At 51.2% G+C, this 21300-nt stretch overlaps 1 protein-coding gene across 2 annotated transcripts in view; it reads right to left on the bottom strand.

Moving 5' to 3' along the window:
* The window catches only part of SBNO2 (strawberry notch homolog 2), a 46352-nt gene that overhangs the window by 22202 nt on the left and 2850 nt on the right, over positions 1 to 21300 (bottom strand). Inside the window, exons 2-4 of one of the 2 annotated variants that reach the window (XM_061352334.1) lie at positions 16614 to 16828; positions 14970 to 15049; positions 10351 to 10474 (exon numbers count right to left, since the gene is read on the bottom strand). In XM_061352334.1, the coding sequence (XP_061208318.1) occupies positions 10351 to 10474; positions 14970 to 15049; positions 16614 to 16730 (321 nt within the window). In that variant the 5' untranslated portion in view covers positions 16731 to 16828. Of the gene's footprint in view, positions 1 to 4041; positions 4199 to 10350; positions 10475 to 14969; positions 15050 to 16613; positions 16829 to 21300 lie in introns of those variants that run through there. The other variant, XM_061352417.1, reaches the window with a different exon arrangement.

Here is a 21300-nt window from a genome sequence, read left to right as displayed (position 1 = left end):
CCTGCAGGGGTTCAGCAGCCTCTGGACTGTCACCAGGTCACACAGTGCTCAGGAGGGAGAGCAGGGCTCTGCTCCCAACGAGCCCTCAGAGCTCAGCTCGCACGAGGAGCTGCAAGGAGTTTCTATTCATAACAAGTGAGAGGAGACATCATCATCCCTGCCTTTCAATGTAGCCGATGAAAGGCATGTGTGATAATCTGCATGCTGAGAGGAGAAGCGTGTTCTTCCTCTCTCAAGGACAGGCAGGCCTGGGAGGTAGCACGTTACAGACAAGAAAGAGCTAAAGCAAAGGCTGGAGCTGCAAGGCAAACCCAGCAGGGCTCAGGCTGGGAGTTTTCTGGTCTTTTCATGATGAAAAGCTTTGTTACACAGATCCACTCCAGCATTTAACTGAGGGCATCTGACTCGAGGGCTTCACCTTCAGGGATGCGGCAGCAGCATCTTGAGGTCTCGGATCCCACCCGGCCTCGTCGCTGTGCACTGAGTTTATCCATCTGCATATACTGCACTTTAGGGTCCCAAAGACTGTATGGTGTATGGCTGGAATAGCCATGAGAGCACTGAAACACAGCCTGAGACACCCAGTAAACACCCAACCCTCAGGCCCCCATGAAGGCTCCAGCCCCACCACTGCTCCCCCCAGCTCAGGGCACCAGGCTGCAATGGGAAGAGGAAATCAGCCTCCAAGACACAAACTTTCAGCATCCCGTTTGGTTTATGTAATTATATTGCTTCAGGAGCACTCAAACCAGTAACGTGTTAGATCCACCCATAAGGAGCTGTGGGCACAACCCCAGCGGGTCAGCCCAGCCTGGCCACTGAACGTGGTGTAATTGTTTAATCCGAAGCCATGCTGATAACTATAACCTGTGCCATAAACCACACCTTCACTAATTACTCCCTTGCTTTATAGGGAGCAAATGGGAGCAGCTCCCTGTCTCCTCAAGGGAAAGGATCAATCCCTAAACCATCCCAAAACAACAGCGAGCGAGAGGATGCCTCTTCTCAGTGAGATGAAGGCTCTGCCGGACCCACCGATACTCTGGCTCCTGCTGACCCCAGCCAAAAGGTGCTGAGCCCAACACAGACAGAAGCAGCTGAAAGAGAAGATGGCAGTGTTAGGGGTAGGAGAGATGGTCCCAGAAACCATGAGGAGTGAAGAGGTTGGAGGTGCAGCAGGGAAGGGGTAAGGAGCTGAGCAGAGATGCTGCAGAGCCAGACCTGGAGAAGCTGCTTGGTGACCATCCATCCCCACTGCCCCTGGTTAAGGCTGAATAAGAAGAACCTGTAAAGTTTCTCACTGGGAATCAGAGGGGTTCACAGCAACAGCACTGATTTTATGTTTCAGTGGATGCTGAATTTCTGCAGCAGATGGAGGTTATCCCACAGGGCAGGATCTCTATTTCAACCAACACCCTACATCTGCATGATGTAACTCATTGGAATGAGGTTGATTCATTTGAGGGGGGGGTGTTTCAGATTTTGGTTGGGTTTCTTTTCCTTTTGGTTGGGTTTCTTTTCCAAGCTCTCCCCTTCAGGAGCCTTCTCTTCTCCAGGCTGCCCCAGCCCAGCTCTCCCAGCCTGGCTCCAGAGCAGAGCTGCTCCAGCCCTCGCAGCATCTCCGGTACCTGCTCCACATCTGTGCTGTGGGCTCTGGAGCTGGACATGGTGCTCTGGGGGGGTCCCAGCAGAGCAGAGCTCATCACCAGTCAATGCCACCACAGCACACAGGATTTCCACCACTATCCCAAACCAGGAGAGTTTTCAAACCCAAGAGTTCACTCTCCAATAAAGAACAGAGAAAAATCAGGGCAAACCAAGGCAAAGCGTTCGTGTGGCTCTCACAGGAACTGGCAACAGCTCAGAGCCTGCATTCAAAACACAGGCTTTGTTAAAAATAATGAAAGAACAGGTGAGGTCTAAATGCAGAAGGAGTGTGTGCCCTGGAAGTATTTCTGGCCATGGAGCCATCAATCCAAATGGTTTATTTGCTCACCACCCGGACATGGAGGAACCAACTCCTCCTGCATGGTAGCTACTGACTGCTCTACCCAGCACACAGTCCATAGGAGCTTAAAACTATAGATATACACACATAGAGCTATAAAACTATATATACACACTATATAGAATGCATATATAAAACTATATAACACGTATATAAAACTATATAACACAAATATACATCCATGAACAAGCTGCACTCATACACCCATGAACAAGCTGCACTCATACATCCATGAACAAGCTGCACTCACACATCCATGAACAAGCTGCACTCACACATCCATGAACAAGCTGCACTCATACACCCATGAACAAGCTGCACTCACACATCCATGAACAAGCTGCACTCATACATCCATGAACTGCACTCATACATCCATGAACAAGCTGCACTCATACATCCATGAACAAGCTGCACTCATACATCCATGAACAAGCTGCACTCATACATCCATGAACTGCACTCATACATCCATGAACAAGCTGCACTCATACATCCATGAACAAGCCACCAACATCCATGAACAAGCTGCACTCACACATCCATGAACAAGCTGCACTCACACATCCATGAACAAGCTGCACTCATACATCCATGAACTGCACTCATACATCCATGAACAAGCTGCACTCACACATCCATGAACAAGCTGCACTCATACATCCATGAACAAGCTGCACTCACACATCCATGAACAAGCTGCACTCACACATCCATGAACAAGCTGCACTCACACATCCATGAACAAGCTGCACTCACACATCCATGAACAAGCTGCACTCATACATCCATGAACAGCTGCACTCATACATCCATGAACAAGCTGCACTCACACATCCATGAACAAGCTGCACTCACACATCCATGAACAAGCTGCACTCACACATCCATGAACAAGCTGCACTCACACATCCATGAACAAGCTGCACTCACACATCCATGAACAAGCTGCACTCACACATCCATGAACAAACTGCACTCACACATCCATGAACAAGCTGCACTCATACATCCATGAACAAGCTGCACTCACACATCCATGAACAAGCTGCACTCATACATCCATGAACAAACTGCACTCATACATCCATGAGCAAACTGCACTCATACATCCATGAACTGCACTCATACATCCATGAACAAGCTGCACTCACACATCCATGAACAAGCTGCACTCACACATCCATGAACAAGCTGCACTCATACATCCACGAGCAAACTGCACTCATACATCCATGAACAAGCTGCACTCACACATCCATGAACAAGCTGCACTCACACATCCATGAACAAGCTGCACTCATACATCCATGAACAAGCTGCACTCACACATCCATGAACAAGCTGCACTCATACATCCATGAGCAAACTGCACTCATACATCCATGAACTGCACTCATACATCCATGAACAAACTGCACTCACACATCCATGAACAAGCTGCACTCATACATCCATGAACAAACTACACTCATACATCCACGAGCAAACTGCACCCATACATCCATGAACTGCACTCATACATCCATGAACAAACTGCACTGCCAGACAAGAGAGATTTGGTGTCCCAAAAATCCCAGCTTCAACAAATGATGTTTCAGGCAAGACAGAATCAAGAATTTCCAGCTGGGAGCAGCTGATCCCTAAAGAAAACCTCTTAGGTGCCAACCCCCCCCAGTCTTTCTAAACACAGGGTAATAACTCACAGCCCAGAGGGGTCCATGCTCAGCCTGGCAAGCGCTCCATCACTGCCCTGAACCCAGCATCTGGACTGAAACTCCCCCAAGCAACTACTGCTCCATCACCACAGTGGTCACCTCTCCCCTGTGTCTCACCAAGTTCCACCCAACAGGAACAGGCTCTGAGGAAGGCACCTTCCAGCAGAGCACCCATCTATTGGGCTCTGCTCTGTCACCCCCAAACCTCTGCTGCCACCATGAGAATCCCTGGGGAGCAGCCAGAGCCGCTTCCCTCGGGACCGAATCCCACGAGGAACGCCGAGGAAGAGAATAAAGCCAAACCTCAGGTGTTACCTTATAGAGAGATGGGAACTTCAGCCAGAACTGCATCTGGGACATTTTAAAGCAGCATTCAGTGTGCTGGCAGCAGAGCAGGACGTGGAGGGCGCAGCAAGGCGACACTTTGCAGCAGAGAATGGAGCAAGGTCCTCCCTCATGACCGCGGCAGCAGCCAGGGGATGGAGCTCCTCAAGGCTTTCTACGAGTTCCCATGCAGGAGCAGCGAGGAGTGCAAACGGAGGAGCAGAGGAGAGCCATGGAGCGGCCCCTGCGCCCGGGAGATTTGCATGCAGCGGTTGGTTAGTCACGAAGGAGAGTGCTCGTACTTCCTCTAAGCACAGGGCTGACTTTCAGGAAATGATGCCTGCTTGGTAAGTCAGGGAAATTACTGGCAATGCGAGGAGAATTACTGTATGTGGTGTAATGCAACCACAGAGACACTGTAAACAAAGCTCAGCTCCACCGCAGCGCGATCCAGGCAGGAATCCGGCTCCCCATGGAACACCCTGACCCCCCCCCTTCCCATGCCCCCGAGCCTGGGGTAAGGAATCAAGAGCATGAAGTGTTCACAAGGTGGGTTCTATCCCCCAACCCCATGTGCTGCTTTTGTCTCCATGATCTACCCCACCCCAAATACTGTAGTTAGAAGGAGCAGCTATTTTCTTCCTTCTTTTTGAGACCACTGTTATCCCTCAGCATCCAGGAATATCTCTTTTTCCCAAGGCTTTCCCTTTTAACAGGCTTGGTAACAGAAATAAGCAACATTTCTGCTCGGGGAGAGGAAAAAGGCACAAAAAAGGGACATCTGAGAGGGATCTGGTCACCATAAGCTTAAGGAAAATCTGCTCCAACCACAGCTTGGGCTGATGGAGAAGTGACTTTGCCAGAGCACCCACTGTGCTGCAGAGCCACGCGAGAGCTCCTGCTTGCTTTGGGAGCATGAGGTTCCTGTTTGTGTCTCCCCAGCAGCACTGCTGGGGTCTGGATGGGGTTTCATCCCCACCAGCTCCCAGGGGCTCCCCTGCTCCAGCTGGGACCGGAGCTGGACCCTGTCTGGAAGCACAGCTTTGGCAATGCTCCCTGTGCTACCAGAGCAGGGCAGGGAGGGGGACCCATCCTGGCCAGGAAACCAGCAGAGCCCCAGCCCAGCAGATGCTGGGGGACACGGAGAAGAGCCCTGGCTGTGGATCAATCCACTCCTGTCCGAGTCCTTGCACACAGCCATGGCCTGGCTTCAAGGGAAAGGCAGCTCGGGGCTGAGCTGCCATTGCTGATGCAAGTGCTCCCAGGGCCTCGTGCCGAGAAATGATGGAAAATCCCACATTCCAAGGCACTTCTCATAAACCAAAGCACTGGAGGGATGGCAGAGCCCCTACCAGGCCTGCAGGAGAGAGATGCTTCCTCCTGGGAATGCTGCGAGCGGCCGTTCCATGAGTGCAGCTGCAGAAAGCACAGTGGAAACGAAGCACTTGGTGTCTGTGGGCAGCTGGTTTGGGGTGGGGGAAGGCACTGCTGGGGGTTTTAGTGCTGCCTTGATCTGAATTTGATTGCATTGCATTAGCTGGTAGTGCCCTGGAGCTTGGGACCGGTGCTTTAACGATACACATGAACCTCAGAGACCAAATACATCCCTGAAACACCTTGCTCAGTGACCTGCTGGTTTTGTTCTGTGCCCTGGATCAAACCACCAGCTCTTCCCTGGGACTAACCAAGGGCTATTTATGCAATCCTTAAGGAATCAGGTGGGTTATTTCCTCTTCTGCTGGTGCACAAAGGGGGCAAAAGGTAGGCAGCAGGACAGGACTGCCAAGAGGAAGCAAGATGTCCTTACAGATAACTGGGGCTGCTACGCTGATTTTGCAAGACCACAGAAGATAACCCACTGAGAAACCACCATCTGGAATTCTAACACCCTGTCCCAGCATTCCTGCTCCCCACAATCACTCCATGAACACACGTGCTGATAGACAGGGATGCAGAATTAGTCCAGCATTCGCTTTAATTGGACTTACTGTCAAACCCAGGGAGGTACAAGGAGTTGGATAACTGTTGGGGAAGCTCCATAGCATCCTCTGCCACATCCCTACGGGACACTTCCTGACCACACTGACAGCATCAGATCCCATTGGTGTGCCTTGGGAAAGTCACTCCAAAAGCAGCTAAAGGGTGGGCAAGCACCGGTTATCTGAACACTGCAGCTTGTCCTGACAGGGCTGGGTTTTCCCAGAGGGATGAATGATGGGAGAGCACATCCTGGCCAGGCTGTGCCCTTCTCCTGCTCCATGACACCCAGCTTGGCTCTGCTCACCAAGGGGCTCTCACAAGCTGAGGCTGAGTAAACCCTTGCAGCGACCCTGACTGCAGCACATGGCAGGGGGATGCTGCAGCTCGTGGAGTACCAAATCCAGGAGGCAGGGAAAGAAGCACACCTGGAGGCAGCATTCCCATGGGATGCAGCAGTTCCTGTGGTGCTGCTGTAAGAGGACCACTGGTGGTTTAGGTACATCACGGACCAGGACATGCAGTGACCACCAGCAGGACTGGTGATGGGGAAAGTCACCCAACCGGCCTGACTCAGGCGGATTCTGCTTTGAATTAAAGCAGCTGTTTTACAGCATCTCCCAGTGGCCTGCTGTTAAATCCTATTACCAGCATTTTTCAGAGCGCTCTGGGTTTCAGAGCAGCACTTTTCCTGCTTCTGTCAGCTTGATGAAGGGAGGAGGCAGGGAATGATTCTTGCCAAGAGCTCCAGAAGCCATTCCCCATCGTTGCCCTTCCCTTCTCTCCTGCCTGGAGGTGGGCATCACTGTTTGAAGTCTGCAATGGGGAGCAAACGGAGCCCTCCAGACCCTTGTACCCCATCCCTGGGGCCATGGGTACCCCAGAGGCACACACAAGCCCACGGGTGTCAACAGCAACACAATGTGAGCAGAGTGGCTGCAGCCAGGGCTTCCTTTTAACACCCCAAGACCTCACCCAAATCAAGTGTGATTAAACCAGCCCAAATCCCAGCCCTGGAGTGCAAAACCAAAGAGCACGTAAAGGAACTTGAACAGAAAATGCCTCAAAGGCACCAGAGCCAGTTAACTGCCTCCAAACTGATTTTAATTCCTCTATTCCCTGCGGACGTAACTCCAGGACAGCAATGGGAAGTTCCAGGATGTTTCTTATTCCAGGAAACTCTTCGTTTCAGACAGAACCAAGTCTTTCATAGAATTGAATAACTGCTGCATTGATTTGTCTTAAATCACCCCAGCTCTGGGCACTGAAGCACTCTGAGAAATGAATACTTTTTAAAGAGGAGGTTAATTTCCTCCTCCCCCTTTAACAAGAGACATGAACAGGAGATTGCAGGGGGCTGGGAGGGGGAAGAGGGCTGGTTTATGATTAACAGGAGTGGTCAAGAGCCCCCCACAAGCAGATCAAACAAGGCTGTAATTGCATCTTTATAGCATCACTACAAATGACTTTACCCACAAGCGGCCAATTCCTCCTTCTCCCAAAGGCAAAATCAGTCGGGACTGACCTTCTGCAGCCCAAGCATCACTTGGGTTTTAAGAGGGGTACCCCAAGTGCTCATACATTGAGCTGCTTCCCTGGGCAGGAAAGGGGGGAGCTTGTGCCAAGCCCTCACAGGCGAGTCTGCACCTTCCACACTCAGCAGGAGCCCACCTCAGGGTTATGTTCCAGTGGGAGCTGGGCAAGCGGAGTCAGCAGAGGAGGCTTCAGGCATCCAGAAAAGCCCAGCTCTGGAGCACAGGGAGCAAGCTAAGTTAGGCAAAAGCAAACACAGATGATCAGAAACAGGCAGGCTGGGTTTAGGTAAGGAAAGGCTCCAAGGAAACAGGGAGTCCTGTGCTTTAAGTGATTATCAACAGGGCAGAACAGTGAAGTTGAAAGAAAAAGCTGTGGTGGCCAAGAGCAGCAAGGACTGATGGGACAGGGATGCTTTTCCCGAACAGGCTGCTCTGCTGTCATGATAAGGACCTGGGGACAGACACACAACAGAGGCCAAAGTGTTTCATGTCTGGCTGTGGCAATGAAGCTCTCACCACCAGTGACACAGGACAGCAGCAGTGCTGATAGGACAAAAAGCCCTTTGCAACAGGCTCGCCGCACTGGTTCCAGCTCACCAGCACTGAGACTGGAGGAATGAGCAGCAGAAGGCAATGGAAACCTAAATGTACTTGTCCTCAGGGCTGATTGCTACAGACACGTGTGCAGTCAGGAGATTTCTTCCATAAGGAGATGGCAACAGATGGGGGTGAGACTTTGCCTGAAGACAACAGCTCCCAAGAAACACTCTCAGACCCCATCACGGCCTCATGGAGCTGTTTTCTAAACCTCAGTTTAAGCCACTTGTTTATATAAAGAATGCCAATAGGCCAGCAAGGCTGAATCACCCCAGAGCAATCCAGAACCAAGAGTACTGTGGAGGAAACAAGTTCTTAAGTTCACATTAGGCTGCTCTAAGCATGTAATCGAAGCACCTTGTCCAACATGCAGCGATGCTGCTGTGATACAATCGCCCTTCACCAGACCTGAACGGCTGCAGGGAATGATTCAACTGGGAAGTCATTCCCACTCATGGCATCCTCAGGCCAGCAAAGGCTTTACACTGAGCTGAGGGTCCAGCTGAAAGCCTCGGGGATGAAACAGATTGAAGATGGGGGAGCAATGCCAGTGTTGAGGAAACACAGTACCTTTCCCACCCTCCAAGCCCAGCGTGCACCAGCAACCCTCTGACCACCAGCAGCAAAGTGCTCACTACACAAACAGCTCAGAATCATCAGGCATTTGCTCTTCAGACCTTTAAAACCCTTCTTTGGTAATCCTTAAGAAGCTCTTGAAGGGCACAAACTGGAGCCCTGCTGCAGGGAGGCTTTGGGATTGCAGAGCTCAGGGCTCACTCTCTGATTGCACACAGGATCATGAAGCATCACTCTAGATCAGAGGTGACACCTCCAGCACCTTCCCCTGACCCCCCCAGGAAGCAGGCAGAACCCAGCACGGGCAGGCTGTGTTGATCCACACAGGGCTGCCAGATCCCTGTGCTGCCCAACTACCCCAGTGGGATTTGGGGATCTTGCAAAGGGAATAGTTGGTGCTGGTGTACGAAAGCAGCACAAGTTCTCACATAAGCACCCAATGTACTCGCCCGCCCAGTGACCCCAGGTTTAATCAAGACTCTCTTCCCAAACCATGCAGCAACCTCCCCACCTCCTCTCTTTGGTGGCATTCCTCTGTTTGGTGTGGTCGTAACAGCACAAAGTCTGCCAGGCCCTGCCACTCCTCCCACCGTGCTAGGCAAGGGTAAAAAGACAGGTACTTTCCTACACTGTCACCTAGAAAGATGTCACCACCCGAGTGTGCCCACAGCTTCCAAGTGGCACGTTTTGGCTTTCCAGGCAGATGGTTAATATTTAACACTCTGGCATCTGGGACAGCAAGAAATCAGTAAAGTGGAAAACAATGCTGAAGCAAGGGATGGAAAAGCTCCAGGAGAGTGGCACAAGAATGATTTCTTCTTCTGGCAGCTACTGGAGGTCAGTTATGCCTGGTTTTCCTCAGAGCCCTCCTGCTCTTTTGTCACCCAGCTCACACAAAGAATCTCCTTTCCATAAAGAATCTCCCCAGATCTGCTCTTCCAAGCTGGCTGTGATGAAGTCCCGTGACACAGCAGGGGAAGGGAGCTGATGGACCACTCAGCTACTCTCTAAACTGGAGAGACATCAATTTGATGGAGGCACCACTTGGTGGATAACGAACTGGCTGGATGGCTGCATGCAAAGAGTTGTGGTCAATGGCTCCATGTCCAGCTGGACACCAGGAAGGAGTGGTGTTCCTCAGGGATCAGTGTTGGGACCGATCCCGTTCAACAGCTTTGCTGGTGACACAGACAGTGGGATAGAGTGCGCCAACAGCTTCTGAACTGCTGTTGTCAGAGCATCTGTCCCAGCTGCACACAACTCCTATCAGGTGCATAGAATCCCAGACTGGTTAGGTTGGAAAGGACCAATCATCCAATTCCAACCCCTACCATGGGCAGGGAACACCTCACACTAGACCATGTCCCCAAGGACTCAGTCCAACCTGGCCTTGAACACTGCCAGGGATGGAGCACTCACCACTCCTCTGGGCAGAGAGGAGCCTCACCACCCTCACAGTAAAGAACTTCCTTACATCCAACCTGACCTTTGCTTGTTTCTGTTTAAAACCATCACCTCCTTGTCCTATCCTTTCCCCTCGATGTGGCAATACTGAAACCCAAAGGCATCACCACAAAGCATCGTCCTCCCCCAGAGCCATCAGCTCTGCACTTACCTGAGGAAAGTCACCATTTTTTGGTAAGAAGTCCGTGGGGTCCACAGATGCATAGTTTGTATCCAAGAACTGAGGTCTGCTGATGGAATTCATATAAAAATCGTGATGGGAATTAAAATATTGCCTGGAAGGAAATGGGAAAAGCAGTTATTTCCTGGCAGTCCCGAGTATCTCTCAGGTTGCTTCAGACTCCATCATCACTGGTGAAGCTGCAGCTATGGGATGACCCGTAGTAACTGAATAGATAAGAACGATCTGCAGGACTAAATAATATCTCAGCCTGACAACAAAGCAGAATTGAAGCCACTACACGAGGAGAAACATTGAGTGCTGCAGACACATCACACCCCAACACCAGTTTGGGCCATAAAAGCGAAAGAGCGGAGAGGAACACCCCCCCTCCAAGCCCCGATGGAGGTTTGCTGCTCTCAAGAGATAGAAGTGGAGGGGTTATGGACACACAGCCCCATAGAGCACCACAGAAACTGTACCCCTATACAAAGCCAGATGTGTGCGAGCTGAGGAGTGAGTAAAGCAAAGGTCTTCCCGATGCTCCCTGATGGACGGGGCACGTGCCCCAGCCCTGGCTGCTTCCCAGCAGAGAGGGGCAGAGCTTCAGAGAAGCAGACGATTCCCTTCCTGGTCCCAGCAGCAGCCTCTGGCCCGTGGGCCCGTTGTCTGGCTTTGCTCTCGCAGTCACCAGCTCTTTCCCTTCCTGCAGGAGCACGGAATGTGCTTTGTAATCTTTCCCGTCAGCGCCGTGCCCTCGCAGCGCTTGGGCAATCGCCACCCAACACGGCTGCAGGCTGGAGCCACCGAGACGCTTCCCACTCGGGAATGCCAGAGCACAGAGCCCACAGCACGGAGCTGGGGAGCCAAGATTGAAGAGGAAATGATCCCTGGAGCAGAGCTGGACATGGACACGCTGCCATGGGGCAGGTGAAGCACGGTGTGTGGCTGGCTCATGGCCACACCACAGTTAACAGGGGTCTATGTGCAAACACTGTTCTCCCACCCCACCAAACACATTCTTCCTGCTCTTTTTTCACTGTTAGATAATGCCCTCAACACAGAACAGCTCCTTCTTCCCTCCTCCCTTTTCCTTTTTCCCTCCTTTTCAGCGCTGCCACAGTTTCACCCACTGCAGTCTGGCACAGGCAGCGCTGGATTTAACAGCCCAGCACTGACCCACAGCTCCTCCTCATCCATTCAGCCAAATGAAAACCCGTGCTGAAATCAAGGCATTCACACCCAGGGGAAGGTTTGGTGCAAACGCTGCGGTCCCACCATGTCTCCTGCAGGAGGATGGAGCTCACCCAACGCTGAGGAGCTATCCAAGGAAGGGGAGAACTACTTTTACCGGAAGAGCAAACGCTGCCTCTGATTTCAGCATCACCTCGTGCTCTGGCCAGGAGCCAGTTGAGGTAACGGGAAGGAGCCCAAGCCAGCCCCAGCCTCCCTGCCTGCAGAAGGACCAGCTCTGCTCTGTTATTTTGCTCCCCTTCATCTCGGGTTTGGAATCGGTGAGGTTGGGATGTGTTTTCTCCTTGCAGCCTGAAGAAAGAGCTGATAACTCAGTGCACTGCTTTGAGATCCTCCTAGGAAAGGGCACGTTTCCTAAAGTCCTTTTAGTGCCTTTGGTGCTGTGCTTTACCTCTCTTTGGGTAAGAACTTAAAGAGACTGAATTAAATTGCAAAGCTCACACTAGAGTGTCTTTTCTTTGTACAGAAACTGGTCATTCCCTTCAGTTTTCCTGAAACCCAGGACATCCAACAGCAGGACCTGGAGGGGCACACTGTGGACAGGCTCTTACAGGGATCCACATCTTGGAGGTGAGCAATGCAACACGCATCCCTCCAGGAGCTTCATCTCCATCCTGTGGCAGGGTGGCTTCAGACTTGCTGCTCATCCCCACACCCAGTGTTCTGGGGCCACGTTGCAACTGCACTGGGGACCTCCTGTGGGCATTTTGGCCGTGCTCTCTGCTCTGTTGTAGCTCTGGTTGTCTCCGTTCCGAGCCACAGACACCACATCTCAGGCCAGAAGATCGGAGATGAGCTGGGGGGGTCACAGGCTATGTCAGCACCAGCCTTCTCCCCCACCAACAGACCAAGTTCTCAAAGGCCACTTCCCTTTTCAAGCAGCACTCCATACATACGTGGAGAAGTGGAAAAGGGCACAAAAAGGGCAAGAAAAGGGGGTTGTGTGCTCTGGAAACTGAGGTTTGGAGGATTACCTTTTGGGGGATGCGTGACACCAGCTCCACCAGCACAAGCAGACTGACCCTGAAGCAAGGAATGCTGTGAGGAAGCCCAGCTCTTCAGGGATAACTGCCTTCCCTGCAGGGGACCCAAACCTCATCTGTTCCCTCAGCAAGGTTTAAGACACTTGACATTCCCCAGGTTAAATGTGAAGCAGAGGGGAGCTTTGGTACCTTCTAAAGAAATTCACTAGCATGGAAATTAGCTACTGGATAGAAACAGGAAAAACCTGCTTCAGGACAAAGCTGTTGCTATGAGAATAAGCCATGTCCAAACACAGAGACTTCCAAATTCCAAGGATTTAAGAGAAACGTGCACTAACCCCAACGCCATCTCCTCTTCCCTGGTTTCCACACTGCACTGTAATGACAGCTCCCTTTAAAATCCCATTTTTCACGCTTTCCATCACTTTCAGGACTCCCACCTGTAACGCCCTAACCCTAAACCCCCCCTAAAGAAGTTTCAGCTGCGATTTTCCAACACAAAAGGACAGACTTTTATTGTTCTGTGAACGGGAGAGATGGAAAATTTCACCTGAAAGGTGATTTTGACCATTACCAGGATATGCAAAACAGGAAGCCAGAGGTGCAGCCCTGCCTAAATCATTCTCTAGCAAACAATAACTACAATAAGCCTCATTTCCAAATGTAACTCCAGCAAAGTCAACAAGCTGACGTCCTTGTGGAGCACGGGCATGTCTTTGCAGGATCAAGGCTATCGCATTTCCAGCAGTGCTGAGGAGGAGGAAAGCGAGGGGCAAAACCAGAACAAATGGTCAAAGCACAAACCCAACACAAGAGACAAACACACTCCAATCCTGTGGTTCAATACAGCAAACCAGAAACCGTGTTAGAGCTCTCCTGAGGATTCACCAAGTGTAATTTACAGGAATCACGCTCAAAAAGTACAACCTCTTCCAATCAGAGGCAGCTCAGAGCAGAGATGCTGAACTTAGCTGAGAACTCCTCTCCAGTTCTCACTCTGGGGAGGAACTGGTGAGGCAGAGCTGTGCTCAGCACCTATGGGACAGCTTTTGGGCTATCTCATGTCAGGAGCTGCCCTGTTCCATCCGCCCCATCCTTGCCAGCTTGCAATGCAGGCAGAGGAGCAGGCACAAGCAGAGCTAACAGAGACAAACCACATCCCATCCCTCTGAAAGGAGAAGCCAGCAGGAACATGGGCACTCACGAGGATGGGTCTCTGCTTTTGCACAGAGACGCTAAAATCCCTTTAGGAAGGAAGGTAAACTAAACCCTCAAGCACCTGGAAGCCAGTTATTAGCTTGGGATATCGAGTTCTGTTTCTTTTAGTTTTCCTCCCTCCCACCTCTGACCTAAATAAAAACACATCCTGTATATCTGTGCCACTCCCTGTATTCACAGAGGGAGCAAAGCAGCCATGGATCAGCCTTCAAACCAACACCTCCTAGCCCCAAGAGAGCTCCAACCCAAGTCACTCAATGGTGGCACAAGGATGCTTCATGCTGTCCCAAACACCTCCTGTCACATCCTGCCTTCATGAGCCAGGATGGAGGTTCATTATAAAGGGGGAGAAGAAAGAATAATGATTATTGTTACACAAAGACCTCCCAAAAATGCTGTTTTGGGCACAGAATCTAGAAAAGCTTTTGCACTGAATCTAGAACACACTTGGCTGGTGTCCTTCCCATCAGATAGGGCCACTGTGACAAGGCACAGGTTATGAAACCCACCACAACTGCACTTTGCAGCACTGCACTGTGTACTAGGCAGAAGTCAAGCCCAACTTCTCACATGGCCCATAATCATCACCTCACACCTTGTGGGATGAGGTTATCAGTGAAGAACATCAGTTACAACCAGAGGAAGAAGTCACGGCTCTCATGACTGCTGCATTGTGTGGTTGGGGTTGTGTGTGTGTTTTTGATGTAGGTGGTCAGCTTCCACTCACCTACACAGCAAAAGATCTCAGCTTCACCTCAGCCCTAAGCCTGTCCCTTGGTACCAGTAACATCTTCCTGCCTGCATCATCTCTATACAGCTCAAGATGGATCTGCTCAGCTGGAATGAGCTAACAGGGTGTTTTTAAGACCTCCATCAGTGTCACAAACTCAAGCTAAGCCAAGGCTGTCCCTCCCTTAGAGCAGCCTCCAAGTTCACCAGAAAACAAAGGGTTCATATTTTGTTGTTGTTGTTAAAAAAAAGGGCTGTTTGCTGCTTTTTCCAAGATGTAGCAGTTTATGAAATGCCCACAAGATCAGTGGGTGATGCAATTATTTCCCCATCAGTTAGTGAAACAGAGTAAACAAGGAAAGCAGCAAAGAAACAGTTGAATCACGGGGTGTGCAAGAGCAGAACGACACAAAGAGCAGCACTCACTGGTTTTCACTGGGGAAGGATGAGGCTGGGAAAGAGGCAGGGTAGCAGCTACTCAACGACTCGGTGGCCAGCATGGAGGTCTGAAAGGAGAAAACAGAATGGTCAGGGCAGCAGAGGGGTACCACGATTCCTGCACCAGGCTCCTCACTTCCATCCCTTGGTGCCTTCCAGAAGCAGGGGGGGGTTCTTCATCTCTCCCAGTAGAGAAACCAAGTGCTACACACCAAGCTTTCAGCTTCTGAACCCTCTTTCTACTGCTGGCCCCAGAAGGGCCATAGGGTCAATGCCCTCCCCAGCCCCTCCACCTCAGCCTCTGCAGAATGAGACCAACCCATTAACTGGAAATGGGCACAGAAACACCCAAACATCCTCTTTGTGTCTTCCCACCTCCCTAAGCAGCCTCCAACGTTACCGGGAAGCTTTTAGCTCTGCACATACCAATACAATCACGGAAGGAACACAGTATCTTGTTACTCAGCTACTGATCAGTTTTTATCTGTCCTTTCTTGTGTCCAAAGCAGTGATACCTCGTGCTTGAAGCAACATGAAACAGGCCTCTTGTTTTAACCTCTCTATTCCTATAGGACAAACTCAAGAGTTATAAACAGAAAACTGCAGGAACATGTATGCTATTTTGGGACAGAGGTTTGCTTCTTGCCCTGTTAAGGACAAAGACATCAGGGGTACATCTTGTTTTAGCAGCTGGATCAGGACTAATACAGCCCTATTGATCTCTGCCACCCCCAGAGAGGCACAGCTGCACCCAGCAATAGATTTAGCAAGTTACAGAGATGAGCTGGGGTAGAGACAAAGTTTGTAATTCTGCCTAAGTCTTCAGGCCCTTCCCAAGGAGCCTGGCACCTACCAGCATTTAGAGAGGCATTGTTTTAATCACAGCCTTGTCTTTCTCCTCCCACGTGGAAGGCAGCAGAAAGCCGTCACCTCAGCCCTCCAGCAGGCCCAACTGATACCCCATGCCCCTGGAGAGCTGCCCAGACAGGCTGGTAAACAGCTCCCATAGCACACCCAGGGTCACAGAATCAGAGAATGGTTTGGGTTGGAAAGGACCTTGAGATCATCCAGTTCCAACCCCCTGCCATAGGCAGGGACACCTCGCACTAAACCACAGCACCCAAGGCTCTGTCCAACCTGGCCTTGAACACTGCCAGGGATGGAGCATTCACAACCTCCCTGGGCAACCCATTCCAGTGCCTCATTGCCCTTACAGTAAAGAACTTCTGCCTAAGATCTAACCCGAGTTTCCTCTGATTCAGTTTGAACCCATCACCCTTTGTCCTATCACTACAGTCCATAATGAAGAGTCCATCCCCAGCATCCTTGTAGCCCCCTTCAGACACTGGAAGCTGCTCTGAGGTCCCCACACAGCTTCTCCTCTCCAGGCTGAACAGCCCCAATGTTCTCAGCCTGGCTCCATATGGGAGCTGCTCCAGCCCCTGAGCATCCTCTTGGCCTCCTCTGGACCTGCTCCAACATCTCCATCTCCTTCTTACACTGAAGACACCATCACTGCACACAGTGCTGTTAGTGGGGTCTCACGAGAGCAGAGGGGCAGAATCCCCTCCTTACATGCCCCTGATGCTGACACCCCAAAAATGCCTGTGTCCCCCCTACGTGGGGCCTCACCTCCATGGGGAGCTGCGGGGGGAGGCCGGGGGTGCTGAGGAGCCTGTGCCCCAGCTGCTGGTGCTCGTGCAGTGGGTAGTTCTTCCCCCCATCCATGGCAGGGGGTGCTGAGGGCATCAGCCTGCGTCCTGCTGCATGAAGTCCTCCGGGCAGGTGGAACAGGCTGTGGAATGGTGGGAGGTTCTTTATCTGTGCTCTTCACCCTGCACCATGTCCTAAGGTGGAAAAGAAACGCACATCTAAGTGTTATGAAAAGGGGAAGGGGGAGGAAAATCCCAACAGTTCTAAGAGCAAACAGAGCCAAGAGACCAGTAAACAGGCACCAGCCTGTGAAATACTGCTGCCCCTTTAGAAAAGAGGGTTTTTTCCTGGGAAAGGGAGTTCTCAAATATCACCACACCTGGAATTGAGCCAGACCTGAACTCAAACACACCTCTCCTCTTCCTGGGGCTGCCAGCACCGTGGGCTCTGTAACACACACACACACACAAATACACACACACACACGTGGCTCTCACTGTGAGGAATGGTCTGGTCTCACACACAAAGATTCTGTGCAAGCTCCTGGCCAGCACCTCCCCCAGATCACTGGGGCTCAGGAAACATCACTGCAGGGACCATGAGGGAATCTCCTCCGGGTCAGCTCCCATCCCGCTGCACCTTGGTGTCTCCCTGGTTTCACAGCGGATGGGACTTCAGAACCGTGTTTGCTAAAGCCAGAGAGCATTGTCCTGGCAGATGCTGCCCCAGTGCAAGTTCTCAGGCAAAACCCCCAACCTAAGCTCTAACTCTTCAATCATTTCACTACATTCTCATAACTCAAATGGACACAGATTGCCAATTGGATTTAATGGATTAGAAAGGAGATGCTAAAAGCAACCTACGCAACCAGAGCAGCAAGAGGAAAGCATCCGGGATGCCTTTACCTTTCCCTTGGACCTTTCTTTGCCCCTGCTCTGCCTCTCATGGCCCCATCTGCAGCCCAGAGCACATGAAACTGCTCAGTCCATCCCATCGAGCAGGCAAACTGAAGCTGAGCTCCAAACCACAGCAGCTTTGATCATTTCGATGCTGCTATTTGCTGCAAGCGGTGTTTCTGAAAAGTCATTTCTGAGTCAGAGCCCCTTTAAAGAGGTGACCTTTCCATGGATGAAATGACTGCTGCAGTGGTAATGGAAAGCGAAATTCAAGTGACTCTTTCTTTCGCTCTCCCTCCGGTGGCAGGGGCCATGCTCCGAGCCATAGGGGAGCAGCAACAGCCCCGGGTGAGAGGCTGACACCGATCCTGATCCCATGCTGAGGAATTACCAGGCAAATCCCTTGAGTTCCAGGGAGATCCTGGTGGAAGAGCAGAGCCCAGCACCTCCGCTGCCCCTGCTCCTCTCACCTTGCAGTGTACAACTGCCTTCACAAGCCACATCCAGAGGCCGTCACCCTGCGGGCTGAAGCAGCATTCCCCATGTGCTGCAGTGGGATGTGCTCACCTGATGTGAGCTGGGTTAGAGCTGCCCCAGGAGCAGTGGGGCTCACCGCCCTGTGTGCTCAGTCAGGCTCTGCCTCCTCCCACTGCCCAACAGAGTGCAGGAAGACAACTATAAAGGGAGGCCAAGTGATGGAGGTGCCTTTAGGTGCCAGCTTCTTTGCTAGGAAAGCACAGCAGAACATCACCTGCGGAGAACAAGGTCTATACAACAGCAGAAGGAACACTGAATAGATCACTACACCACAAAAGCCTGAGACCATCTTAATTCCTAACAGAATAAATAATCCTCACAAAGGCCTGGGACCACCTAGACCCTTTTCATTGGCTTGAGTTCACCAGACATTTACTGCAGTCTCATTCTTTACAAGCAGAAATGTTTCTTTTTACTACACCATAAAATCCACACTCAGCCTTTATAGTCCATAAGCCCAGGAGCAAAAAATAGCTCAAACCACTTAGCCAGCACCCCAGCATCCCAACTAACACTGTCACGCTGGCCTCAGGCCTCCCGATTTATTGGCTAAGTGTTAGCACCAGGGTTCCCAAACGCAGCCTGTCAACCGCTTGTAGTCTTGAAGCCTCATTAGAAGCTGCTTCATCGCAGCCTTGCTTGGCTGCAGTCAGCTCACAGCACGATTCTGGCCCCACTCACACTTCAATGAAGTGTTGATGCTCAGGTCCTGTTGTCCAAGCAAAACCTGCTCCATCTCCTACCTCCTGATTCCATCCAGCAGCTCAGAGTTCTCATCCCACCTGCCAAGCAGCTCCATGCTCTGAAGACAGTAAATGAAGACACTAAAATGTTGGAGGACTTCTTCCTCCCAAGCCACATGATTTACTGCAACAGAACTCGCAAAGAGGGATGCACAGATGCACACCTTGACCTCGAGCCCCTTGTGAAGAGATGCAGTAAAAAGCTTCACCAGCGAGAAGTGAAACAAGCTGTGTGTCAGGGTGATGCCCACCCAGCATCCTGGGGATGCTCTGCTCTCCTCTCCAGGCTTTGCTGCTTTCTCCTTCAGGTTCTCTGATGCACACACCCCTTAATGCACAAGCACCACAGCACAGCTGATCACCACCACGAGCTGCCAGGAACCGGTTGCCTGTACAAGGTCCTTGTGAGTTCCAACACCCACAGCCGGGCCCCACCAGCATTCACAAGGAACCACAACAGTGTGAAGTACAAACAGGAAATGAGAAGGCTGGAATACTCCACCATGGGGGCAGATCTAGCTGAGGGGTTCCAAATTACACCCAAGCATCAAGAACAAGAGGCATCAAGATTTCACTCTCCATCCTTTTCCTTCCCATCTGCTGCCCTGATGCTGAGGATGCTGAAGGCGCATCTTCCAATCCAAGAGCAGTACCAGGGATGTGGTAGCCGAGCACACAGTAAATGTCATCAAACCCAAAATGCTCCACCTAAAAAAGGCTTCAGCTCTGTAAAACCATCTTTGATTCAGCGTGCAGGGAGCCAGCAGCTACATCAGGCTCTGGGATGAGGGAGTGTGGAGCAACTCTCACTGTAGGCTCACACTTGATAAGAGCAGCTTGCTCCAGATGACCTGATCCCAAGCACAGGACAATACCCATCACAAGGACAGGTACATGCTCATCTTCTCATCCTCCATCATGGAAAACCACAAAAATCCCATTTCCACACCCCATCCTGTTGCTGGAGCAACAAAACCTGATAAACACAAAGGCCCGGGGTTTGCAAGAGCATCCTCAGAGCAAACTGCTCTGAAGCACTTCACCTCTTGTCCCAAATACACCCCAACAAAACAACAGGTCCCACTATCACAGCAAAGCAGAGCTCCCCAGCTGGAGCTAATCGCTACTGCAGGGGAATGCAAGTGGCCCACCAGGACTTTGTAATGGTTTTTTAGTGTATTAAGGTGCTACCAGCAAGGAATGTGACCTGGGAGCACTGGAATCTCCAAGGGCAGCAGTGAAGAACACTGTAATAATCACTGACAGCAAACCAACACAAACCCCCGTGCACGTCACATCCCGAGAGCACAGGAAACAGTTGGGAGTGCTGGGAGGTACCAAACACTGACAAGGAATGTCCAAAGCTTCCTGAGTGGATTAAGCTTCAAAATAGAACTGCCAAGTCATGAGGCATCCCTGAGGACCAGCAAAGTGATCTCCGGACTCGGAGCACTGGCACTCAAGGAACGATTGCAGGAGCCTGACAAAACCACTGGAATCACTCCATGTTTCACAATGAAGGTGGCTCCCTGCACAGCCTGATAAAGCCCCGTGAGCAGTTTGAACAGTGATGTCTTCTGATTAAGGTGTAGGAGCAGTTTCAGTATTAGTAAGTTTGCTTCAAGGTTTGCTATTGAGCCCTGGCAGTAAGGGGCAGCTTCAGCCTGCAGTTCCTGTGGAATTCATCATGCCCAGAGGTTATGGAGCACAAAACCTCTTTAACAGCTCTAGAGTTCCATAAGAGCAGCACTGCAGCAGCCAGGTTCAGGTGGAAAGCCAATGAACTGCTCTGCAATCAGCTGGAAGTCCATGGCTACCTGCAAGTGAAGAGGTGAAACCAGCCCATGGCACAGTGCAAGCACTTCCTCCTGCTGCGGGTCAGCCTTTGTTAAAGGGAGACAGGCAGGAAACCACAGGTATGCACAGAGCAGGAGCTAAACCTGCTCATCGGGAACTACCACGTGCTCCATGACGATAAGGAGACCTCGGAAATCTGATCTAGTTCCTTCTCCTGTTGCAGGTTAATTCCCCCCCCACACACGCATCCATGGATCAGAATGGGAGCCCCAAGCCTCACGCCCTGACCTGGCTCTATCCATCCATCCATCCATCCATCCATCCATTCAGGCTCTGCCATGGGTGAGCTGCTCCTGGGAGGAATTCTTTACAGCACAACCAATATGCAACTGCCCAAGGAAATGGGAACCTCCTCCTGCGGAACTCTCAAAAGCCATTTTACATTTCGAGCACCAAGTTCCTCTTTCATGTTTCTCCTTGCCGTATTTTTGGACAGTTTAGACCAAACAACGTGTTTTGCCTTGAGGAATGAGAAGAGAAAGCTTCAAAGCCAAGCCCAGCAGTGACTCACTCCAAGAAACAGGAAAACCAAGGTCGAGAAGCTGGGATCTACCCTCCTGCTGCAATCACAGCCCCCTTGCAGAGCTACCACAAGGCTCCAGCATCCTTAGAACAGGGACTGGCAGAGGCCAG

This window comes from Neopsephotus bourkii, unplaced genomic scaffold, assembly GCF_033783945.1.
Source record: "Neopsephotus bourkii isolate Nb327-2 ecotype Australia unplaced genomic scaffold, CSIRO-AGI_Nbou_v1 NB_2, whole genome shotgun sequence".
Taxonomy (NCBI): Eukaryota; Metazoa; Chordata; class Aves; order Psittaciformes; family Psittacidae; genus Neopsephotus; species Neopsephotus bourkii.
This window is presented reverse-complemented; position numbering and strand designations above follow the sequence as displayed.